The sequence below is a fragment of the Corythoichthys intestinalis genome, chromosome 5, assembly GCF_030265065.1.
Source record: "Corythoichthys intestinalis isolate RoL2023-P3 chromosome 5, ASM3026506v1, whole genome shotgun sequence".
NCBI classification, from domain to species: Eukaryota; Metazoa; Chordata; class Actinopteri; order Syngnathiformes; family Syngnathidae; genus Corythoichthys; species Corythoichthys intestinalis.
Window position 1 is genome coordinate 52,080,833 of NC_080399.1, and position 26,680 is coordinate 52,107,512.

Genomic DNA, 26,680 nt, shown 5'->3' on the forward strand with positions numbered 1-26,680 from the left:
ATCTGACAATACAGGGCCCCAGTCATCCTCTCTTTAAAACAGTGCACTCGTCCTGTCGCATGCGCAGAAAAACATCCCTAAAGCACGCTGCAATGCTTCACAGAAGGGATGGTGTTCTTGTGATAGTATTCATCATTCTTCTTCCTCCAAACACGGCTAGTGGAATTATGACTACAACGTTTTATTTTTATCTCATCTGACCATAAAACCTGCTCCCATGACTCCTCTGCATCATCCAAATGGTCATAGGCAAACTTAAAGACAGGCCTTGACATGTGCTGGTTTAAGCAGGGGGACCTACCGTGCCATGCATGATTTCAAACCATGACATCTTAGTGTATTACCAACAGTAACCTTGGGAACGGTGGTCCCAGCTCTTTTCAGGTCATTGACCATTTTCTGTTGTGTAGTTGTGGGCTGATTCCCACCTTTTTTAGGATCATTGAGAACCTACGAGGTGATCTCTTACATGGGGTCCACTCCGATTGAGATTGACCGTCATGTTTAGCTCCTTCTATTTTCTAATAATTGCTCCAACAGTGGACCTTTTTTCACCAAGATGCTTGGCAATTGCTCTGTAGCCCTTTCCAGCCTTCTGGAGGTGTAAAATTGTGTCTTTGGAGAGTTCTTTGGTCTTGACCAGATTACAAGTTTGAGTCTTACTGATTGTATGGGGTTGACAGGTGTCTTTATGCAGCTATCGACCTCAAACAGGTGCATTTGATTCAGGATAATACATTGAGTGGAGGTGAATCTTTAATATTCGGGCTAACAGGTATTTCAGCGTCACAATTCTAGCCTATATACAGGTGTTTAAATACTTATTTGCAGCTGTATCACATCAAATTGTTAAAAAATCATGCATTGTGAATTCTGGATTTTTCTTTGTAGATAATCTCTCTCACAGTGGACATGCACCTAAGATGAAAATTTCAGACTCCTCCATAATTTCTCAGTGGAAGAACTTGCACAATAGCAGGGTGTTCAGATAATTATTTTCATCAATGTACAGTATATCAAACTCCCATATTAAAACTGTTCAGACAATAAGGACACTCAAGATTCCTACTCTCTCTTTAAGCAGCTATACAGGACAGGTTAAAAAAAAAGAAAATGTCTCAACCAGTTTCACCACAGTGCACACAATCCGACAGCCGTTCCATCTTAAAAGAACCGCTTTTCTTTTACCCTGTCCTGTTGAGTGTAGTGTTGTTGTTCATTTGTTTCGCCATGATAAGGGGTTAGCATTTGAGTCTCTTAACTCCGCTGCACTGTTGTTAGCTAGATAACCTGCACGACGCATATGGGCAGGGCACTTATGCAAACACTGTCAATGCTATGACTGGCTGCGTAGCGTAAGTGAACTGTATCGTATTAATGGCTAGACACCTGTCACTCATTGAGCTACGTTGCAAAATGGTACAGAAAGTATTACTGGTCTAATTAATTAGAATATATCAGTTTTAAAATGAGATATTAATGGGTTTCTGCTGATTTTGTGCGCTGCATAGATTTTCTTGTGCGCTGAGTATGTGCAAGCAGTTCCCGATTTCGCACACGCGCAGAATAAAGGGAACATTGGTGACACCCCATGTCCACTTTACTAAGGGCCTGATGTTACAGTCCGAGATCTGTTCCAACCACTACCCTGGAATAGCAGTCCGCAAACACATTGTCTTTACCAGCCAAATGCTGGATATTGGTTTTACTCTGACTTGAATGAAAGCTGACGTTGTTTGGCAGGCTGTACACTAGCTCTGCCAACACAAACCATCTGCAAAGCATTTCCTTCTGCAATACAGTAATGCAGTTTAATTTAGAGTCACTTAGTTCTCAGTTGGTCTAATTGGAACACTTTACAGGGAGCATATAACATCTCTGCTGCTCCACTGGCTACCTATAGACTTTAGAGCAGGGGTCTCCAAACTATTCCACATAGGGCCGCAGAATTTCATTCCTACAAAACAAGATGATGCCTTTTCACCAACTTACATGTGTAATCAGCTGACTCCAGTCAGATGCTGCTCATTTCAGCAGAAACAATTGGTTCAACTGTCTGTACTTGTAGGAACTAAATTGAGGACCCACAGCGGCCCTTGAGGACCGGTTTGAAGACCCTTGCTTTAAAGAGCCTAGCCCTGCTTTGTCTAGCAGGGTTGCGCCGCCATTAGGTCAACTGGCTGTCAATCAATCTTTTTCTGTTGCAAGACACAAAAATAAATGACCTCACTCGAGCAGCTTCTCTTCGATTAAAAAAAACAAAAAAAACCCCATTCATATTAATTCAATTCAATTCAATTTTATTTGTATAGCCCTGGATCACAACAAGTTTGTCTCAAAGGGCTTTGCAGAGGCAATATGATACACAATCAGAAACAGCAAATGAAGCAACAAAGATGAATAAATAAAGTTCAAGTCCTGGGTATCCCCCATCCTTAGACCCTCCAGGTCGGCAAGGAAAAACTCCAAAAACTCCAGAGTCTTTGGGAGAAAATGAGAAGCCTTGGGGAGTACCACAGTCAGGAGAGATCCACTCCCAGGACGGATAGGCAGAAAGCCCCAGAACTGCTAATGGGAATTAGTAGGCGAAGTTACAGTCCGTAAAGATGCAGTGGAGTAAAGGAACAAGAAGAGTCCATCAAGCCAGATGAGACGGGGTTAATGGTTTTGGGCACATCTTAAAGGGGAAGTTCAGAATTTTAGGAGTTTCCAACCTCCGACATAGAAACATTACATTGGAACGACACTCGAACTGAGAGGTCTTAGTCGCGAAATCGGGAAAAAAAAGTACCCAGACATCATGAGTTGCTTCAATCTGACGTCACCCCGACAAAATGGTGCTGCCCGTTGAAAAGCAGACAATCAATGGTAAAACTAAGGAAGGCAGTTTACAGTGTGTGCTATATACCTCAGCCGTCGTTTCTCCTGCGCTATTTGATCGCTTATGAGAAGGCAGGTTTGCTGAAGGTCAAAATGTTTTTTGATGGCCATAATAAAAAACAACTTGCGGCGCTATGAAGTCGCAACTGGTACCACCTGAGCGGGATATCTGATTTCAAACCTTCCTCAAAGGCAGCATTAGCATGCGTGGCCAAAGCATTCCTCTATTATAGTCACACTGCAGATTTAAAAAAAAACAGTCCTGCAGAATTAAATGAATTACGGCTGTTTGGTGTGACATTGTTTTTCCCGCAAGGGTAGTTCGAACAATGATCTGCATTTTGAATTTATTTGATCTTAGATCTGTTAACATTGTTATATATTGGCATGCTAAGATTGTACCACTGACTCACACTTGCTTAGCCACTCCGGAGCCCTGAAACTAGCAAATATATGACAAACTGCATGGAATTTGTTGAAATCAACTCCACGGACTAATTAAACCCCCGCTAACTCGAAGATTAAGCCAGATGTAAAAAAATTCTGACCTTCCCCTTTAAGCTTATGCCTTTTTTGTGTCAGAAATTATTGTTATAATTTGTAATCATCATTTCATTTCATATGTTCGTTCATTTATATATTCATTGATTTAATTATATTTGTTTAACTTTTTGTTTACATACTAGTATATTTGCACACTCTGGGCAAGCCAAGCCATTGACCTTTTTCTTGGGTCGGTTATGACTGCGATGACACAATTCCCCGAATTCAGAAAAGCAAGAAAGTCAACAAAATGCTTGAGGGATGTAGAGTTACCCAAGAGAGACCTTGCTATTTGCATATAGATCATTTAAATGTCACACATTCATAATTTGTAACCTTGATATTTCAACTGCACACTGTCATTCCTACCTTGCAAGCATATTCAGTTTTGAAGTGGGAGAAGTTGAGAAACTTAACAGGAACCGTGTGGCTACTTCCGAGAGAAGCGCTGAATCGGACGGTCTTCTCTGGTGGCTGAGGTAGAGCTCGGAGAAGAAGCCCATAGTGGAAGTAACCGAGTTCACTACAAAAAAGAGACAGTCGGGAGGTCGTCTCGCCGACCCTGAGTGGCTGGTAGTCGAAGGTCAGCGCACCCTAATAGGAAAGCACACATAAAGAGCCTGTAACACCAAAGCATTTGAATGTATGACCTGAGCAACAGTTTACCTTTGACATTCCAGGCACAGTGTGCAGGCTTGGAGCACTGACTTCAGGGCATTTACAGTCAACAGTGAGGCAGATTGGCGTGCTCAGCGGGTTCTCCACTTCTATGGTTGCATATGCCTTTTCGCGAACATTAGATACAAGTTCTACTTTGGACAAGTCGGCTGGGCTGGTAACCTTGAAGTTAATAATGTAGAACAAGTACTCCCCCGATGACTCATTAAGAAATGTCACCTGACATGAGCAAATGGTATGAATCACTTTGTGGAGTTAACAGAGAACTCAAATAAGCATGTTTGTGCTCAAACCTTTGCATTGTACTGGCCCTCTCTGAATACGTAAAAATGAATCTTGTAGTCTTTCTTTGACAGAGCAGGGACATCAATGTATTCGCGACCCTTCAGTGATACAGTCATATCTGGATTTTCAGGTCTAAGAAACTCCTTAATAACAAGGAACCTGGCCAAAAATAAACAGTTGAGACTGCATCAATAAAACAAGTTCATGTGGATAACTGGTTAGCACGACAGCTTTACAGTTGTGCGTTTGTTGGATTTAATCCAAGCACCAGCCTTTTTGTGTATATAAGTATGCATTTTGTGGGCCAGGCAGTGTGCAATGTGGACTGCTGGACCTATAGTTCTGTGCAGTTTATTTTTATTGGATGCATGCACAAACATAGTTTTCTTGTCAAAGTTTGGGGGTGTATCTTAAAGGCCTTTTGACATAAGCGGCATACACAAAAATGGAGGAGCCATGTAGCCTAATGGAATTGCTGACTAGTTTCGGTGAGAAAGGGAATAGTTTCTTTTTTGTTGCTCCGGAACTACATTTCCACACATCGAGGTACAATTTAGCTTATGAAGGAGAAGTATGAGTAATTTTTCGTGTTTTTAAAGGGTATTGTAATACTAAGGGGCTGTGAGATATCAGTAGAACCGTTATTTGGCAAGATAACAAATATTCATAAAGTTAACAAAAAAATAAATCACATTCATGAGCAATTATCGAAAATAGATCGAAAATTACGAACATTTCCGAAAGTCACAGCCGAATGGGGCGGAAACGTCACAACAAGGAAACAAAAGGTCGAGGCAGGTGCCATCGTTGTTTATCGACGAGAGAGTTGCGTTCGTGTTTTATCAAAAAATCGCTAAAATGGTTCAAACCTGTCATGCTATGTGGTGTACAAATAGCCATTTGTCGCAATGTAGTACCCATGAGTTCCCGAACGCGAAAAAAGAGCTGAAATACACAGACAATGAGTAAAGTTTGTCCGTGCTAAGAGGGCTAATTTTGCAGACCCAGCCTCCGGCACGGTTTTGTGTAGTGCGTATTTTACACCTGAAAGCTATTCGAACTATGGACAAATGAAATCAGGTTTTGCTAAGAAATTGCTGCTGAAAGCAGTTGCGGTGCCCACCATACACGCGCAGCCACCTAAGTATCCCAAGATATCAAAAAAGAGGACAATGACTAGCTCTGATGAGACCACCCCAGGCTAACCAAAGGAGCGGAGCAGCCAAGCTCGAAATGGCCAGAGTGAGTACTCTTTTATAATAAAAAACATATCACGCATTGGCTATAGGACTGGACAGATGTATAAAATTATCGCACATAAAATATATAGAACAAATCCTCTAATCCCATTCATATTTGTGTCTGTTGGCAGAGCGAAAACCTATGATAGCACGATAAATGATAGTTATTCTACACATTATTTTGCGGTCACGGTGTATCAGCTTCACAAAAAGAAAAATGCAAAACAAACCATTCGGTGTTTCCCACACGATCTGTTGCCGGTGTTTCATCAGTGTGATTGCTCCCCTCAATGATCCTTTCATTAGGCTGCATTGGCTTTCGTTTAGGCTCAAATTCATAACCCAAAACACCAAAGAAACGGTTCATAACTCTCCTCGTCACCATTAGAACGTTCGTAACGTCGGATTCGTCGTTGCAACTAGAAACAAAATTGTCCGCCATTCAGTACGAAGCACTGAGCCGGTTGTTTCTGTGACATATTTATGTCACACTGCTGTTGCCATAGTGTGCACTTCCTGTGGGCGTGGTATTACAGTATAAAAAGGAATCTCTGTTATGTCTCTGACATATATGATGAGAAGCACACTGAATAAAGAAGTGTTGTTCCATTCAAGTCTCGGCCTTACATGTACTTAGATCAGGGTAGTACATAACAGTTTCCTTGTTGTGACGTCACGCACACAATATGCTAGATTTCCGTTGCCTGGCACGGCCAGACTGTTCTCCCTGTATTTTTCAAACACCGAGAGAAAAGTCTGGGACCCAGCCCATTAACGGCCTCTCGAGCAGGTACAAAATCAATCGACAAATCAGATTCGTTTATTTGCGTGACGTAATCTTAATGAGCAACGTCACTCTTGCGCGTCGAAAGTCGTCTCCACAACAACACAGATGGTGAACAGGAGAGCCGAGAATATGTTCCAATCCACGGTAAAATCAGTTTTAAATTACCAAAAACACATCGACACGAGTCATTGAAAACAGTCTGTCTCGCGCTAGCCATGTTAAATAAACTCCGCTCTCCTAGTATGTTTACTTCCGCGAGCAAGTCCCTCGTCCTGCCCTCGTCGTTTTACTAATGTCACGTCTGCCCGTCGCTGATTGGTCCACTATGCTGTCTGTTTGCTGTGGCTTGCTCCGCCCTGGAAATTGTATCCGCTGAGTGGTGGCCAGACTCAATAGCTGAAACAGCGGTGAGTCTGGTGTACCAGACAAAGATTTCCAGGATCTTGGGCGCCGGTCATTTTAGCTTGACAATCGATCCAAATTTCTATCATTTTCTTGGTGTTGTGATGTGTGTAATTACACCAAGTGGCATGATATGAATCCAAAAGGCATGCATTTATGGATAAATGATGGAATATTAGCATTTCCCCAGGTGTTGTAATACCCTTTAAAAAAGCGCATTTATCAAGGTTTCGCCTGCATTTGATTAGCATCCTCCGAAAACAGCCTGATTGCACAGATGTAAGTATGCCTTCCCCTCTGCTATTGGATGCGTTGTTGACGTCAGTGCGGCAGCGCTGTGAAAATAGAACAAGTCTCTACAGTCCCTGACAAAAGTCTAGTCGCTTATCCATTTTGTAGAAACAATTGCTAATAACCTGACTTTTAATTATCCAATTGGTTTCAGAAATGGCTCGTATGAAAGCTAAGACCCTCCCAGATGATGTTGAATGTACAAAAATTTATTTGTTTCAAATTGTTAAATTTGATCTCACAGCACCACTACTTAATTCGCTTATTTTATATAACATATTTTTGTATTTGAAGTACATTTTTTGTTCAATTTTCACACTACTTTCTATATGCGACAAAACGTTTGTCTTGCCAAAATTTGACCTTTATGTCTTCATGGGTTAGATGGGTTAAATGATAAATCTTTTTTCAGTGAAACAAATATATTTTTTGACCTGAACTGAACTGACAACCTGAACTGGTTGCTAATCAATCACAGTATAGTACAGTATATACAATTTGTTTTGAGGGAATTAGGGTAAAAATATATTAGCATGAATCATCATATTTCTTATGTGTAAATAATTAAAAAACAAGGGTTCTAGAGAAATGGATGTGAATGAACGTGTCAAGAAAAAATGTTTTACCGTTTTTGCTTTGAGAGCCAGTTGGTGACAGGGAGTATCTGTGTGTGATGTGTCTTGGCAGGCAGTTCATGTACAATTGTGCTCTCGGCTTTAGGGGAGTCAGCACTTCCTTGTAGCGAGTAAAGCATGCCAGCCCCATTGGGAAATGAGAAAAATACTGACCCCTGAAAATGAAACAGAGATAAACAGCTCATAAAGTATTAGATATAGCATACATGAAGGTAATATTTAAAATTCAATTGTATGTGTTCGCAAACTGTCACAGTGCTTTATGTTTATGTCATGACGATTTCATGAAAATTAAAAAAAAAAAAATAAATAAAAAATATATAAAGCTAATTAGTAACGGGAATAATTATAAATTGCCTCAAACACAAACTAATGTGGGCACTCAACCAGTTACTTGTTTGACTACCCTCTCTGAAGGAAGTTTTGGTACTGGAAGTCTTTTTTATTCTTACTGAAGGCATTCAAATTGTGAATGAACCCTTGCTATTAGAGGCAATTTGAATGCTCCTTTACCAAGTGTTTCTTCCCATCAACTGTCATGGTCAGTGGTCTATATGTGACTTCGTATGTGTTGCTTTGAAGAGGCTCAAGAACCACAGATGGTGCAGCTCTCCAATGCTTGCCATTGATGACTGGTCGTATGCTGCAACGTTGGTTTGTGGGGTTGAAAACAGACAGAGTCTGAGTGTGGGAGCCACGCACTGGGCAGGAAAAACTGATAATCTGGAAGAAGATAAAAGAAAAACAGAACAATTAAGAACGATAAACTAATGACAATAACATTCACTACGATGAATGAAAGCTTAGCAGAGGAAGAAATAAACTACTCTACACTACTTGCACAGAGATGCTTTAACCGAATTAATAGAAAACGCACTATTAGAGAGTTACATTCCTACAACCATGTTCGCCGTTCGAATGACGCAGCAATTATGCGTGAAAACGTGTCGTATTCAGGCCAAGCAGTAGGAGGCAGAGCAGTATTACAAAATAACAGCCAATGCACACACTCCCTTGACACTGTCCTCTTCAGCTAAGGTTGCGTGTTAGACAACCGACATTTTTTTTTTTTTTTTTTTTTACTTCCAGCAGCGTAATTGTATTGGCAGCCTGGCAGTATTGTTTGGACAGAGAGACAATTTATATCAACGTAACGTCAACTGCGAGTTATGCTAATACAGTGTTACCTTTGTCTTAACTTGGCATTTAAGAGTGTTTGTGTATGTGTGTAAAATGAGAATAAGAGAAAATTAGGACGTACAAAGTTGTTTATCAACATGCCACAAAATCATATGAAAACAAAAGCACCAATAAAATGGAAAATATTTGCACATGTTTGCACCCGAGTCTAAGTGACCTGGTTTTCAGAATCTGCTGATACCAAGTCCTGATCTGATATGGAAAAAGTCTTTAATATTTTATTTTATTTGAACAAAGTTTCAAACATGTTATAGTACAGTACTGTTTACAGTACCTCCCTATCCTCATTGTCAAGGAGTGTTGCGGAGGATAAAACGTACATATTTTTGTTTTTTTTAGCAATGCTATTTTATTCCTGGATTATTTTGTGACCTTTTAGCCCTTAAAATATATACAGTACAGGCCAAATGTTTGGACACACCTTATTTGTGCATTTTCTTTGTTTTCATGACTATTTACATTGTAAATTCTCAACGAAGGTAATAAAACTATGAATGAACACGTGTGTAATGATGCACATATCAAAAGGAGAAATAACTAAAAACATGTTTGATATTCCGGATCTTCAAAGTAGCCACCCTTTGCTCTGATAACTTTTTTGCACACTCGTCATTCTCTTGATGAGCATTAAGAGGGAGTCACCGAAAATGGTTTTTGACTTTGCAGGTATGCTTCTTCAGGGTTAATAAGTGGAATTTATTGCTCTATCAATGGGGTCGGAACCTTCATTTGTGTTGAATTGAATGAGGTGTGTCCAAACTTTATATCCGGTTTGCATGGAGCCCCGCCGCACGACGCGATCCATCCCCCTCGTTCAGGTCAGGACTCGCACTTGCAACGCGACGCTTCCAGCACGGAAGGCGAACGCGCTGACCACTACGCCAAAAGCCTAGGCTAGCAGTTTTAGCTGCCAGCGCGCCCACTTGAAGGCATTGGGAAGAAGGTTTCTATGGACCACACACAATGGACCTATGTGCACCCGTTAGACATTATATATGGCGGAAACACTCAGGTGACTTGAAGTTCCGCTTTGAGACCCCCAATTTGGGCAAATTTCAAAATTATTCTATATGCACGTGTGATATATCATTGGAAAGCTTAAAATCTCAATTTCCTGGGGGAAGAACATTTTTGAACAGGAGGGCATAAAATAAAAAATAAAAAAAATAAAATAAACACCAAAACCCTAACTGGAGGTAAGAGCACGCGAGAGCATAATCACAGACACCATGATTTTAATGATATTATCGCGTACTAACCTTGTTTCGATCCAAAAACTCCATGTAGCATGTATCATCGAGAGTCAAGACACAGATGTGAATGGCATGTGAAACACGGTCATATAAAAAGGGTCGCGATGCAGAAATCGCAGACATCAAGGAGTGGGCGAGATGTTCTTTTTCATATATTTAACCTTTTAAACATTTTTTTTTTTCAATTTTCTTTGTTTGGATCGATTATCATCTAACATATTGGGGAAAATGCAACAGTAACAAAAAAAAAAATCAAATCAAGCCATAGTTATGAGGTAGATATCCGTGACTTATTTACAGACACCATTTTTTCATTGTGACGTAATTTGTTTAGAAGTTTAAAATATGTGAGTGAATAATTTTTCAGTCCTTTTTCTTTTTTAAACGAAATATTAGACATCAATTAATGATTCTAAGATAAACATGACAGACATTTTGAATAATATATAAATATATAAATAATACAAATTTAGTATATATTAAATACTATATAATATACTATACACTCACCGGCCACTTTATTAGGTACACCTGTCCAACTGCTCGTTAACACTTAATTTCTAATCAGCCAATCACGTGGCGGCAACTCAGTGCATGTAGACATGGTTTAAGACAATCTCCTGCAGTTCAAACTGAGCATCACTATGGGGAAGAAAGGTGATTTTAGTGACTTTGAACGTGGCATGGTTGTTGATGCCGGAAGGGCTGGTCTGAGTATTTCAGAAACTGCTGATCTACTGGGATTTTCACGCACAACCATCTCTAGGGTTTACAGAGAATGGTCCGAAAAAGAAAAAATATCCAGTGAGCGGCAGTTCTGTGGGCGGATATGCCTTGTTGATGCCAGAGGTAAGAGGAGAATGGCCAGACTGGTTCGAGCTGATAGAAAGGCAAAAGTGACTCAAATAACCACCCGTTACAACCAAGGTAAGCAGAAGAGCATCTCTGAACGCACAGTACGTCGAACTTTGAGGCAGACGGGCTACAGCAGCAGAAGACCACACCGGGTGCCACTTTTTTCAGCTAAGAACAGGAAACTGAGGCTACAATTAGCACTAGCTCATCGAAATTGGACAATAGAAGATTGGAAAAACGTTGCCTGGTCTGATGAGTCTTGATTTCTGCTGCAACATTCGAATGGTAGGGTCAGAATTTGGCGTCAAACATGAAAGCATGGATCCATCCTGCCTTGTATCAATGGTTCAGGCTGGTGGTGGTGGTGTAATGGTGTGGGGAATATTTTCTTGGCACTCTTTGGGCCTCTTGGTACCAATTGAGCATCGTTGGAACGCCACAGCCTACCTGAGTATTGTTGTTGACCATGTCCATCCCTTCATGACCACAATGTACCCAACTTCTGATGGCTACTTTCAGCAGGATAATGCGCCATGTCATAAAGCTGGACTCATCTCAGACAGGTTTCTTGAACATGACAATGAGTTCACTGTAGTCAAATGGCCTCCACAGTCACCAGATCTCAATCCAATAGAGCATCTTTGGGATGTGTGGAACAGGAGATTCGCATCATGGATGTGCAGCCGACAAATCTGCACCAACAGTGTGATGCCATCATATCAATATGGACCAAACTCTCGAAGGAATGTTTCCAGCACCTTGTTGAATCTATGCCACGATGAATTGAGGCAGTTCTGAAGCCAAAAGGGGGTCCAACCTGTTACTAGCATGGTGTACCTAATAAAGTGGCCGGTGAGTGTATACTATATATACTGGGGAGAACAAGTATTTCATACACTGCTATATATATATATATATATATATACTGTATATATTAGGGGTGTCAAACGATTAACATTTTTAATCGAGTTAATTACAGCTTAAAAATAATTAATCGTAATTAATCGCAATTAATCGCAATTCATACCTTCTACAAAATATGCCATAGTTTTCTGTAAAGTAATGTTGGAATTGAAGGATAAGACACAAGATGGATATATACATTCAACATACGGTACATAAGTACTGTATTTCTTATAATAATAATAAATCAACAAGATGGCATTACCATTATTAACATTCTGTTAAAGCGATCCATGGATAGAAAGACTTGTAGTTGTAACAAGTATGAGCCGTGTTAAGGGCACCACTGAGGTGACAAATTAGTGGGCAAATCAGGAAGATCTAGTTCGGCTACTAGAGGGCAGCGGCAATGAATAAAGACAGACAGAGTTGGTTTGAGTGAAATATGTATTTTACAAAAAGTGACACAAAAAATAAATATTTACAAAATACCAGTGTGTACACAATTTACAGTTGATCAACAGGTAGACAAAACCCCAACTTTCCCCACCCCGCCGTTCGTAAGTTACGAACAGTCAAGAGATGAATGGCTTCAGTTTATGGTGATACAAGGTGAGTGTCCATTAGCGCTGCTTTATTGGTCACAAGTTGAATGGGTATTTGAAATGCTTGACCCGAGTAGTGGGGAGAGGAAAAACAGGCTGCTAAGCCTCCTACCAGACCCTGACTTGGTTTGAAGACAAGGAAAAAGAGAGAACCGTCAGGCTCCTGGCTCAAGTTCTAGCTCGCCATCTGTTTGTTGGAGTGGTCCCAAGGCAGGGTAGGACCACCTGGCCTGTATGGACCAACCAATCCAATTAAACAATCGAAATGACTAAAAATGCAATACTATGTTAGCAATAGCACATTAGCACCAGAATGCTAACTTACAAAATACAATCACAAAGCACCAACAGAAATGAAAATGCAAAAGTATTCACATGCTAGCTTGTTAGCATTAGCATGTTAGCATTAGCATGCTAAAATACAAAAATACACAAATAAAGCACCTAAGGGCAGAGAAAATCACATGAACACATAAATTAGCCTAAATTAGCATGTGGCTAATTCACTAACAACAGATGAAAATAAATTCAGACTCACCAGTTCACGTGGATGTAGTTGAGAACTCACACTAACAGGTCCCCAACACAACTAAAAGGTCTGGTTCTATAAGTTATAAAACAGCCTTTAACAAGTTTGAAACACAATTGGTTGGATGCATCAAAAAGTGTTTGAGACTGACCTGCAGCTGTTGCTCCTTGGCTTCTCTCCCACACGACTGAAGGGAGAGGAGTCAAGGAAGCTTATATAGTGCCTAGGTGACTGGTGATTGGATAATGGGTGTAATGTGACTTGTCATGTGCTGTGGTGCATTCAGGGAGTGTGGGAAAAACAAGTACTGGCTAAAATCAGGGAATCTTAACCCATGTTACATAGTTCTTAAAAGATAAATGTTAGTACAAGTTATAGAAATTTTATATTAAAACCCCTCTTCATGTTATCGTTTTAATAAAATTTGTAAAATTTTCAATCAAAAAATAAACTAGTAGCCCGCCATTGTTAATGTCAATAATTACTTACATAATGCTCATGAGTGCTGAAGCCTATAAAATCAGTCGCACTCAAGCGCCAGCAGAGGGCGGCAAAACTCCAAAAAACACAACAATTACACCTTTAACTCTGCTGTGATTTTAATCTGTTTGAGCGGGACATTTGTGCGTTAATTGTGTCAAATATTTTAACGGGATTCATTAAAAAAAGTAATTACCGCTCGTTAACGCGATAATTTTGACAGCCCTAATGTATATATATATATATATATATATATATATATATATATATATACACACACACACACACACACACGCACACACACACGCACACACACGCACACACACACACACACACACATATATATGTATTTTGGTAGGTGGGGGTCCAAAGACAGGCACTAACATTAACAATGCTGATACATTTGTAAGATCATCAAGAGCATGACAGTGCCTTTTCCAATCACGTGATCGGATTGGGGACACCCCAACTCTGCAGACCTTCAAAACTTCCTTCCTCATTATTTTTACTCATCCAGTCATTTAACATTGTCCTACTGCCCTCCGCCAGTTTCCAAAAGTAGACTTTTTATCTGAGAAATGTTTAAATAAAGCTGAGAAGTTCAGCGAGTGCAACCGTGGAGGAAAGGGAAGAGCAAACAGGGCGAGGAGAAGGAGACGACAACTCCCAGGAGAGAAGGGTATGTTAGCTTATGTAACACCGAGACCATGCAGCGCGGCTAAACAAGCATTGAGCGCCAGCCACTGAGCATGCTGAGCAGACGTGCCCATCGACAGCAGTAGTGTGTCTCCAAAAAGTCTCGCAGGTCATGCGATCCAAACTGCTGTAGTGTGTTTGGGCCTTAAAGGTTGGGAATATTTTGAAATGTACAGTATTGCAATGTTTCTACATTGACGACACTTAAGTTGGAAAATACAAAGCAACACAACTAAATGCTGCACAATAGACAAAATGAGAGAGTTGCCATTAGCGGCAAATGCGCATGCCCAAAATGATGTGCAGAACACAGTAGTTCCCCTTTACATAGCTGCAGAGCAAACCCAGCAATCGAATCGTTCCACTTTAAATTGAAAGCTTGCGGTTTTGCTTTCCGTTTTCACTGTCGTCGGCAGAAGACTTGACGGCACCTATCCACAACACGATCATTTATTTATTAAATTATATTAATTTACCTATATGGCAGTGGTCTCCAACCCGGTACTCAAAGGCCCACTATGGGTCATGGTTTTTGTTTCTACCGATCCAGCACAGATAGTTGAACCACTGAGGTTTCTGCTAAAACAAGCAGCACCTGACTACAGTCAACTGTTTGCACTTGTAAAACACCAGATTGGTGAAAAAATGTCGTCATCTTGTCTGGTTGGAATGAAATCCTGCACCCACAGTGGGCTTTTGTGTACTAGGTTGGAGACCCCTGCTATAGGGCAATTCGGCGGCACTAATGTATCTCTTGTCTGGATATTTTATGACATGGGCTGGACAGCTGGGCGATTTCTTAAACGCTGGATACCCGGTCAAGTGTAGCCGCCGGAGAAAAGAGCTTAGCCAACGTAAGTGACATCATGGAGCGCGCCATCGCCATTTTTTTGTGTGGCATTTCGGCATCGTATACAATGGAGGCGAATGGTACAGACGCGGCTTTCCAAAAGGGCTTGTAAATTTTACGCTTGAATATGTCCAGAGAAGGAATCGAACAAAAGCGAAAAATTAGAAGCTTCCGACTCAGAGGTGACCAGCGCAGACGATGACGTCACACGAGAGGCTTCTCCTTATTGCGCAGGCGTGGTCTGCGCAAATGCAGGCATCCCTTGCAGGACCGTGGCGTTTATAAACGCACCTTAAATGTAGTGCTGACAGGTATAAAATATTGTCCGAATTATACGGCAAAAAAATTATCCGTCCTGGTGTCGACATAGGATAAGCAGAGATGATTAAACAGTGTTGACTCTCTGCCCTCCTACTCGTGCTAAGTCTACAGCATCACATACAAATTTTATACACATACTGTAAATCTACTCATAAATCATTAAATTGTTTGATGATAAAATATTATTCAAACCTCTTTGTTGGAAGCAGCTGCAATGCAGGAGCCAGTCACAGTGAGAGTGATTGGTGAAGAGCCCTCAATGCAGCAAGTTAGGTTTTCATATCTTGAATCATTATTCAAGCGAACAGGAGCAAATGTTAATTCTAAGGGAACCTCTGTCCCTGGCTGGATTGAGCCTTTAGTTGGCTGGATAGACAACTCTGGAGGAAAGTCTTCAGTTTTCCAGTGAAACCTGTAGATTTGGTCAAAAATAGGCTCTTTGTTTAAAATGAAACAACTCATCTAAGAACAACTACCATTACAAGACTTTAATAGCACTTACCGGGCACATAGTTCTCCAGTGTTAATTATGACAACTTTCTTTTTGGCCTGGCAGTGTTGAACTATTGCTCCAAAACCAAGGTGGTCTTGTTCTAGACGCACCGCTACGCCCTGAAAGTATGAATCAGAATAATATATTTCAGACAAGTATAAAACTACATATTTGTTGTGTTGAAATCTATTTAAATTTCAATTTCCTATTTTGATACAATGAATTTAACTGTAATCCCAGACTGAAAATAAAAGTAGCGAATGAGTTCACACACTGTACATGCATTCATGCTGTGGATATGATTCAATTTGCATGGAGAGATGTCAGCTCAGAGTTTTGGGTCTGATCTAACTCGCTCACTCAGAAAGAGTACAAGGTTTTCCTTGCACATTTACTAATTTGAACTTCACCTGGCAGCAGCCCTGGATGGTCAGCAAGGGATGTAAATAGCTGTCAATCACAGCTTGCAGCTCAGCGATAAAAGGAGGAATACGCTGATGGGGTGTGAACAGGATCTCAACACTGCATGAACCTTGAAGAGCTTTGACGTACAACTCGGTTGCTGGACTGAATGACAAATCCTGCAGGTGACAATGAAAGAAATGGTAATGTACAATGGCAGTATACATCATGTTGTCCACAGCTTACATCTAATTCATGCTCCTTACCCTGGTCTCCATATGTGTTTTTTTCGTGTCAAGTTGCAAGGAGAAGGAAACGTCCAAAATGCTGCGGTTGACGAGTTGCAGCCGTTTGATCACTCTCTGACCCGGTGAAATATTTCCAACTTTCACCTTTTGATGCTTTGGAGCCAATACTCCCAACTAGGAAAATATGACACCAATGAGCAATGGCTGAATGAAAGTTTATTGGATTCCATTCAGCCACGAAAAAGGAGCAGATATTGTTTTTGTGTGTAGTACAGTACATGGATTGTTCACCTTCAATTCAATTCCTTGTCCCCAAATGTCCACCTGTTCTTTGATGCAGCTGTTTATTAAGAAGATGATGCTTTCGTGATAACGTCGTGGCTCGCGAGGATAAAAGGTGATGGGAACTTCCACCATAGCACCAGGGCTCAAAACATCAGGTTGGAATCCAATTTCCAGGAATGAGCACTTTCTGGATTCACACTTGACACTGAGGAATAGAATGACTTGTATTTGTGATTATGTTTATAGATGTTATATTTGTTCTTGGTGAAACATGCTGGGGCAACTAACCTGATGTCCCTGTTGCCTCTATTTTTTAACATGAGAATGTGGGATGCTGGCACCATGCCAGGACAATACACAAAGTTCTTGCCAAAGTTGTACTTTTTGAAAGAGAATTCAAGTTCTGGTGCCACACCACTGCCTCCGATGGAAATGCTAAACAATGGGCCTTTATTTACCTTACAAGACAGAAGGAGTCAGTATGAGGACACGATGGAAAAATTTTCTTTGCATGGATCTGGTTGGTATTGATAAGAAAGTTGTTGTCCGCACGGATCAAATAAATTCCCTACATTAAAAGAGTCACTGCTTTATTAATTTCAAGGACATTCAGTGCTCAATATTTAACACATTCATTTGACAGTCACGTACACTTATCACACACCATTATTCATTCAATTTATTAGCTATGTGTCCTTTATTGAACCTTTATGAACGTATACCGTAATTTTCAGACTATAAGCCGCTGCTTTTTTCCCTCAGTTTGAATCCTGTGGTTTTTCGTCCAGTGCGGCTTATTTGTTGATTTATTTGGGTGGATAGGTAACACTTTATTTGACAGTGGCATATTAAAACTGCCATAAGACCGTCATAATTATGACATGATTATGACACTATCATGGGCATTAACGAATGCTTATGACAGATGTCATTATGTATCATCGAAAAATTATGTCACAAACACTCACTCCATTTATGTCCAGCTCAGATTTTTCACATCTATTCAAAAGTGAGATAATTTCCCGGATGACACAAAATGACATCTGTCATAAGCATTCATTAATGCTTATGGCAGTGTCATGTCATTATTATCATGGTCTTATGGCAGTTTTATGGCGCCACTGTCAAATAAAGTGTTACCAAATACCACAGCTAGAAGTTAATGAAACAACTGGAACAGTAACTGAAGAAATGATTAGCAGACAACATGATTTTTTATTTTTATTTATTTGTAGTGCTGCAATGCATGCTATGAGGCATGTTGGACAAAAAGTGTTGGAAGCAGATGGCAGAAGAGGTTGACTGTCTCCCCAAGGGAGCAGTGATGGCCAAATGAAGATTCTTGAACCAATGAAGCTTTGCAGCTAATTGGTTCAAAGCTTAATGGTGGTTCATTTGGTGTTATGACAGTCTTATGGTGCCGCTGTCAAATAAAGTGTTACCGGTTAATATATTTAGGTGTAAATATCTCATAATATGGTGAGGAAAGTTGCGGCTTATTGTCTAATGCGGCTTATCTATGAACAAACGCTGTTTTCGTGTCAAATTTGGTGGGTGGCAGCCTATAGTCAGGTGTGCTTTATAGTCCAGAAATTACGGGGCATTTCATGTAATTCAGGTAAACAATTTATAAACCCACATTGTTAATTTTTATGCCGCCAAACTTGTGGTATTTCACAATTTTCTTCCGTATTCAGTAATTTTCTTTGTGTGATTGCATCTTACCTTTATCAACAGTCTGACATCTTTGAGGGTGCAACTGCTCCGTGGAGAAAAGAAGAGTGCTGATTGCAGCTTCTCCCCAACAGCTATTGTTGCATTTTTTGGTTTCGTTAACAGTTGTTGAAGAAGCTCAATTGGACCTTCCAGTTCAAAATTTGCTTCCATGCTGTGCCTTCCTGTATTGGTCACCAGGATATTAAACGTAGCTTGCTCTGAAATGCCCACCTATGAATGAATGTAGTCAGATAATGTGAAACTCATGTTAGTGTGGTCACAACATCACAATTGTGCTTCCACATGTGTAGTTCAAATAGTTGTGCTTTCACACATGTAATTTAAACTGAATACCTTTCCAAAGTTCAAAATATTTGAGTTGCTGTCAGGACATAGTGCTCTTAGGCCCCCATCTGGATTTTCCACTTGAACAGATGCAGTAATTGTGAAACAATGTGCTTTGCAAGTGAGGATGAGTGGCTTTGATTTCCTCTTGACCCTCAGGGTTAATTTGAAGCTCACATAACCTTGTCGGCAAGGGCTGAAGGACACTGACAAGGGCAACCTGCATCATATGTGACAATTTAAAGCTCCATATGTTGAAGTTGTGTCTGCCATACAATCTCTTGCATTGTTACATTTGCTAGATCAGTGTTTTTCAACCGGTGTGCCGCGGCACACTAGTGTGCTGTGAGAGATCGTCAGGTGTGCTGTGATAAGTTATCTAATATCGCATTTTTATTATTTTTATGCTGTCGGGCGGAGTTGCATTAGGAAGGAAGGAGTAGGTACTATAAGGTTCCAGTCATGTGCAGACGAGCGAGGTATTGCTCGTGTCATGTTCAAGAACTGCTCGGATTTCTAGCAATCAGCCACCTTGCTGTCCTCAACAATGTGGACCCCAGCACGTCTACTGTACGTCATTTAATTAGACTCGTCAAGTGTTGATATACACGAAAGTGTTATGTTACAATATGGATCCAACCACAGACTTTGAAATTAGAAGTATTTATTACAAAAACAAGAACAAAGTCTCCTTTGCATTGTATCCATATTTGGCGAACGTCAATCCTCCCCCTGTGTTTTATTCCAACACATTGTTGAGGACATCAAGGTGGCTGATGGCTAGAAATCCAAGCAGTTCTTGAACACGACACAAGCAGCTATCCAACAGTGTCATGGTGCCATGGTGCCTCAACTCCAAACGAAACACCCGTCGCTTCAAAATAAGTCGATGGACTATTTTGTTCGCCTTTGTGAAAACATAGAGAAACGGGAAACTTTTTGGGAGAAAAGCTGCGAAGGTAAATGAGAAAGCCCCAAAAGCCAATTACCTTGTTATTGAACTTGTTGCTAAAACCAAAAAGTCCCACACTGTGGCAGATACATTAATACTACCTGCATGCAAAGCCACTGTCAGCGAGATGCTTGGCCCTGATGCGGTTAAAGACATTGCTGAAGTCCTCCTATCTGAAAATCTTTTTTTTCCAAGTTTTTCAAGCCTAACTGCTATAAAAAATAAAAAGTGAGAATGACCGAGAGCTGTTGAAGAAGAGCTTCAAGTGTGACTTTCTCAAATTCTTGCCAGGATATCGGCTTTCTGTTCATCAAAGCAGGCTTAAGGCTTATATATATATTTTTTTTTTATATAATTAAATGTACTGCACATAAAGTAATTTTGGAACATTTTTGGTTTGTTGTGTGCCGCGAGATTTTTCCAATGTAAAAATGTGCTGTGACTCAAAAAAGGTTGAAAAACACTGAGCTAGATGTTTAGAGTCATTCACCTATCTTTGGCTGCCACTGTGCCGGACATCGGCTGAAAAACGAGGCTAGACTCTTGGTCATCACAGTGTAAAGATGGCTGTAAAACAGTGAAGTGAAAGGGCTCCTCCTCTCCATTCACTAAATCCACTGTTTTTGAAACTTTATTACCTAAGAAAATACGAAAAATATTAAACAATTTGTTGTGATTTTCAAAATCGGCTAGTTCCTTAAAATGTTTTATAAAGAGTCGATACTGTACACCAAATACTGTACACCGGTACTGTTGTGTGAGCAACATAACCTCATATGTTGCTCACACATAATAATAATAAACATAATTTACTATGTACATTTTTTTAAGTCATCTACTGCTGTTAAGGTTGATCGCGGGTGGTTACCCCCTTGAAAAGTAGATCTTAGAGCAGGGGTAGCCAACTCCGGTCCTCGAGGGCCCCTATCCAGCTTGTTTTCCATATCTCCCTCCTTTTAAACACCTGAATCAAATGATCAGCTCATCAGTTAGCTCTGCAGGAGCCTGATAACGATCCTGATTATATGAGTCTGGTGTGTTGTAAGAGAGGGAGACATGGAAAACAATCTGGATAGGGGCCCTCGAGGACTGACGTTGGCTACCCCTGTCTTAGAGAAAAAAACAATGAGCAACCCTGCTGTACACAGTTGTAAAATTGTGAAATTAACAAAGTAAAGGGGCCTGATTAACTTAAAGGGTCTACTAAGTGGATTCAGGATTGCATCTCCCCAATGGGTTCACACGTATTCTATCAATGCACAATGGTACCTCGACATACGATTGCTTCGACGTACGACCTTTTCGACATCCGACATAAAATTTGACTCGTCAATTGTCTCGACAAATGACGACATGTTCGAAATACCAACATTTATGACAGCGACTTTTCATTGTTTTCTCGCAAAACTGACGCACATCGGATTTTCTTGGGAGAGAAATCAACATTGTTCCTAAGAAGGTTGGTGCAGGTGGTGAAGTAAGGAAAAAGGTGACCCATACCATTGAAATTAAGAAGGAAATGATTGAAAATATGAGCATGGTGTGCACGTCAGTGACTTGGCTCGACAATACGGCCGGAATATGTCTACGATCTCGGGGACGATTCTCATTATCATTATTATTATTGTAACATCGGCAAGGAAGTCACCAGCTTAGTAGGGGTTTTACTAATTTATTTCAGAATTTGTGCAACACAACACGGCTACTGTCCGCCGTAGCTGACGCCAACAACAGAACATGAAAATAGAAAAGTAAAACCTTCCCACTCAACTGTTTCAGGAACAGCATACAAAAAACAACCGCCACACTAGAACCCAATTTGTTACATTATTATTATTATTCCGATTTGTATTTAAAATTTGTTTTGATATGTGTAATTGCTATTTGTGATTGTACCTGCAGCATTTATTAAGGATTTAGCATAGGCTTTTGGGCTTTGGAACGAGTTAATCGAATTATAACGTATTCTTTATGGGAAAATACCGCTTAACATACGACCATTTCGACTTGCAAACCAGGTCCTGGAATTAACCAAATTTGTATGTCGAGGTCATTTGTTATCAAGAGTCGATACTGTACACATTTGTAGACTTGTGAAATTAACAGAGTAAACGGGCCTGGTTAACTAAAAGGGTCTTCTAACTAAGTGAATTCAGGATTGCGTCTGCCAAATTGGCAAAATTCACACTTAATCTATCAAGGTTTTGTGATGTTTTTAAAACGAGAGTTTAAAGTCGATTAAAAGAAAAAAAACTTTTTTGTCAAAATGTTAAAACTATATACCACCAACATTCTTAAGGTGATCTTTGCATAAATAAACCTTGTTTAGCCCCATCTCATTCCTGTAATTTTAAATACATCAAATCCAAATAGGTTGTGTGAATAAAAATATTTTTTCAAAAACTGGAACATTCCACAGGTGAAAAAGTTAATTGGAAACTGGTAACAGTTATTGATGTGTGTAAAAGGAGCATTCCTGTAAGGCCCTGCTGTTCACAAGCAAGGGTCGAGCAATCCTCACCACTTTGCGGACAATTGCATGACCAAGAAAAGTCCAACCATTCAAAGATATTAGTAAATTTGATAATTTTATCACTTTAAATCTATAACAAAACACAAAAGATCAATGTTAAATTCCTGTGATATACCGTCTCTCACCATTGTGTAAAAGGAAATTGCCTTGTGAGCTCAGGAACAATTCAGAAAACCTACCACAATTTATCTCAAGTTAAAAGTCTACCATGCAAAACTATCCCAATCAGTGAGTGTTGGGGCACTGCGGTGACCAAAGGGTGTTGCCAATCATTTACCATGCATGCAAGAATAACCTAAAAGACCTGCTCAACAAAATCGGCAAATTCTTTCATGTCAGTGTATGTATTAAGCATAATTACAAATATTGGATGACATGCAAACAGCTCTAAACAGAATCCACAATTAAATTAAATATGTAATTTAGTGCCTGGTATTTTGATATCAGGATTCTGATATCCAATTATAAGTGTCTACAAAGAGTATTTGTCATTTGATACATTGCAGGAAGGAGCATTAAAAGAAATCGACGACTTTAATATGATTATGTGGTGTCATTGTGTGGCTATGGAGGTGACATACCAATAAGTTGTTCGCCAAAATCAACGTGAGGTTTGTCAAAGTAGATTTGCGGTTCTCTCGTGGAGCCAACACAAAGGAAGGAGACAGACACAGACAGCGTCTCAATCACAAAGCTCCAGAACGACTCCACATCGTTCACATTCTCAGCCACATATTTAAAGCACATCTATTTACAAACAAAAACATTACATTTAAGGTTAGTTCAATCCTGAGAATGTGTGAATGTGAGTGTGAATTGTTGTTTTTCTTAGTTTGACCTAATCCAATTAGGGAATGGGATATAGAGAAAGAATGGTGATGAGTAGTTAGGTATAAATAGCATGGTATAAACATATTGTATCAAAAGATAAAATGCAGTACTCTGTGTAGCCATTGGAACTCCAACTAAATCAATAGTGGTAGAATTGTACAAGTGATCTTTATAGGATTGTAGCTCTGCGTCTTACCTCTGACCTCTCTCCAGGCCGAATTGTCCCAAATGGAGTGAGACAGCTAAATGGACTGTTACCAGTGTCTTCACACTTCCATTGAAATGAGTATGGTTCAGTGGTTGGGTTCAACACAGTAAAACACCTGCACAGAGAACAAAGCATGCATGTGAGCTCAATTCATCTTCAGGAATTGTATTCAATAGGCTAACTTATAATTATTGTAAAGAACTTATAATATCATATCAATATATAAAGTCATATTTTCTTAACCTTTTTGCAGGAGTAAAGAGGCCAAGAGTTTTACATTCAATCACTCTGATGCTGGGTTCCAAATAAGTCCTGAACATAGGGTTGCGTCGGCTTCCGCTGACATAGTCAGAGTCTTCGAGGTCAAAGTGGCAATGAGGCAATATGCTGCGCCCATAAAACGAGATAGAGGGGGCCCGAGTCCCAGCACGTAAATTGGGTATACTGGTGTGGGGGGTGGGGGAATGGCCAGGAATAGGAAGAAGCCATTATTATTATAAACCACTGAAAACACAGATTGCAGTTGAAAGACATGCCACAACTTGGGTAATATGTATGTTAAAGCTCCAGTGATATGGCATTTCTCAAATTTCTGCATAAAATCACCAACAAATGTGATTTTGTCTTTGTCAAAATCACGCAGATGTAAAAACAGTGTCTGCTTTAACTAAAACCACCTAAACATTTATAGATTTTCATATTTTAATGAGTATAGCATGCAAACAATGACAGAAGTGGGAAAAATAAGTAAGTGAAGCATGTGCTTAAGGAAACTTAAGAGCAAATGAAACCGATTTTTACCAAACAATTTAAGTCAGGTGTGTGCCCAATCACTGTTGAGTGGTTTAAAGCTGCCCCGCCCACTATAAAACTCAAACCTCGTAAGAACTGTCTTGATGAGAAGCATTGTCTGATTTGCATTATGGTTCGGTCAAAAGACCTGCGATGAAGGATTGTTGATTTTTATAAAACTAGGAAAGGATACAAAACCATCTCTAAAAGTCTGGATGTTCATCAATCGACAGTCAGAGAAGTTGTCTACAAATGGAGAGAGCTTGGCACTGTTGCTTCTCTCCCAACGAGTGGCCGTCCACCAAAGACGACACCAGGAGTTCAGCGCTGAATATTCAGAGAGGTAAAATAAAGAACCCTAGAGTGTTTCCTAAAGACTTACAGAAATCACTGGCACAGTCCAATATCTGTGCACACATCAAGGTATGTAAAACTATGGCCAAGAATGGTGTTCATGGGAGGACTCCATAGAGGAAGCCACTGCTGTCTAAAAAAAAACAATTTTGCCCGTTTAATGTTCGCAAAAAGGCACTTGTACACGCCACAGAAGTTTTGGCAAAATATTTTGTGGACTGATGAAACCAAAGTTGAATTGTTTGGGAGTAACACACGTCATGTGTGGAGGAAAAATGGAACAGCTCACCAACATCAACACCTCATCCCCACCATGAAGCATGGGGGAGGGAGCATCATGATTTGGGTGTGTTTTGCTACCTCGTGGCCTGGACAACTAGCAATCATTAATGGAAGAATGAATTCAAAAGTTTATTAGGATGTTTTGCAGGAAAACCTGAGGCCGTCGGTCAGACAGTTGAAGCTAAAACGAGGATGGATGCTGCAGTAAGACAATGATCCAAAACACAGAATTAAATCAACTTCAGAAAATGTTCTGGAGTGGCCAAGTCAAAGTCCAGACTTGAACACAAATGAGATGCTGTGGCATGACCTAGAGACAGCGATTCATGCAAGACATCCCAGGAATCTGACTGAACTACACCAGTTTTGTAGAGAAGAATGGACCAAGATTAGTCCTGATCGATGTGCCAGACTAATCTGCAGCTACAGGAAGCGTCTGGTTGAAGTCACTGCCGCCAAAGTGGGTGGGGGCACAAAATATTAAATGTGATGGTTCACTTACTTATTTTTACCCCTTCTGTCATTGTTTGCATACTATCCTCATTAAAATATGAAAACCTATAAATGTTTGGGTGGTTTTAGTTAAAGCATACACAGTTTTTCATCTGTGTGATTTTGACAAAGATCGGATCACATTTGATGGTGATTTTTCTACAGAAATGTGAGAAATCCCAAAAAATTCAGATACTTTATACCACTGCAGAGGACACATACTGAAACGTGTTGAAACACTTTCTTATAGTTAATGCATTTTTAGCGACGCTTGATAATAAGTGCATATGCATGCAGTTATACCTGATTGACAGTTAAATTACCTGCAGTTCAATTTGCCTTGAAACTGGCCTGCCTCCAAAGGTGAAAAGCAAACACAGAAATTTTGCACAGCACCTGGAAAAATTGTCCCAACACTCGGCTCCACTGTAATACGTTGCCTATTGGAGGTTCCTGTCGGAAGAGATCTGTCAACAGTCGGGCTGCTGCGAGGGTAATCTTCTATGAAGTCGCCTGATGACGTGCCACCTGGAAAAGGTTTGAAGGTCCCATTTTTATTAGCAAAATTATTGGATGCATATCGACCAGCCACCGCATGAAACCATTCAGCATCATATTCATCGAGCATATTACTACAGCAGTTGTACACTGCATTGGTGTTGATCTTGACTATGTATTAATAGCAGTCTCAATAATTAACATATTACTAAATGACTAAATTTGTTGACATTTCAAAGATAATTTTTGGCTGGTCGGCATTATAATGTATGCTGGAGCTATTCTTAAGTCAATATAAAATAACAAAAATTTATCATTAACCTTCTTGGTTTTGGCTGACCGATTTGCTGTTTGGGTCTAACAAAACTTCCCAGGAAAATTCCAGTTTCACTGTACCATCATTAAGTATCTGCATTCTGAACACACAGAAGAAGCATTCATTTGTTTAGAGAAATTGCAACACAAAGCAATTAACAATATTGCTGTGGAGGTTGATCCTTTCAGAAGCAAAGTCAATATGTGGGTGTTTTGTAAACCAGCATTTATCTTTATTACTGGGATTTAAACTTGGGGAGTGTAGCAGCATAACTTACTCATGAGTGCTGCTTTGGTAGGCTAAGGTGTCTTTGAATCGGATAGTTTCTGTTTTGCAGGTGAACTTCACAAGGTCGCAAACTACGCTGACGCGTAAATGCAAATCCCAGTCTGAGCCTTTAACCACAGAGGATCCTGGCTCAGCATGCGATTTCTATGAGTAAACATACAGAACAGTTCTGTACATAGATGCATATTTTTACTCTGTAAACACATCTAAT

General features: G+C 40.0%; 1 protein-coding gene across 4 annotated transcripts in view; it reads right to left on the reverse strand.

The window, feature by feature from the left end:
- The window catches only part of hydin (HYDIN axonemal central pair apparatus protein), a 166,371-nt gene that overhangs the window by 9,072 nt on the left and 130,619 nt on the right, over positions 1–26,680 (reverse strand). For all 4 annotated transcript variants that reach the window (XM_057837183.1, XM_057837184.1, XM_057837182.1 and 1 more), the window contains 20 exons: positions 26,459–26,613; positions 26,187–26,281; positions 25,691–25,895; positions 23,691–23,891; positions 23,436–23,562; positions 22,990–23,155; positions 20,366–20,513; positions 18,933–19,143; positions 18,588–18,809; positions 17,151–17,320; positions 16,869–17,067; positions 16,596–16,751; positions 16,338–16,508; positions 15,937–16,046; positions 15,627–15,846; positions 8,256–8,465; positions 7,734–7,897; positions 4,395–4,545; positions 4,090–4,320; positions 3,793–4,017 (listed from right to left, as the gene is read on the reverse strand). In XM_057837183.1, the coding sequence (XP_057693166.1) occupies positions 3,793–4,017; positions 4,090–4,320; positions 4,395–4,545; positions 7,734–7,897; positions 8,256–8,465; positions 15,627–15,846; positions 15,937–16,046; positions 16,338–16,508; positions 16,596–16,751; positions 16,869–17,067; positions 17,151–17,320; positions 18,588–18,809; positions 18,933–19,143; positions 20,366–20,513; positions 22,990–23,155; positions 23,436–23,562; positions 23,691–23,891; positions 25,691–25,895; positions 26,187–26,281; positions 26,459–26,613 (3,537 nt within the window). The remainder of the gene's footprint in view (positions 1–3,792; positions 4,018–4,089; positions 4,321–4,394; positions 4,546–7,733; positions 7,898–8,255; positions 8,466–15,626; positions 15,847–15,936; positions 16,047–16,337; positions 16,509–16,595; positions 16,752–16,868; positions 17,068–17,150; positions 17,321–18,587; positions 18,810–18,932; positions 19,144–20,365; positions 20,514–22,989; positions 23,156–23,435; positions 23,563–23,690; positions 23,892–25,690; positions 25,896–26,186; positions 26,282–26,458; positions 26,614–26,680) is intronic.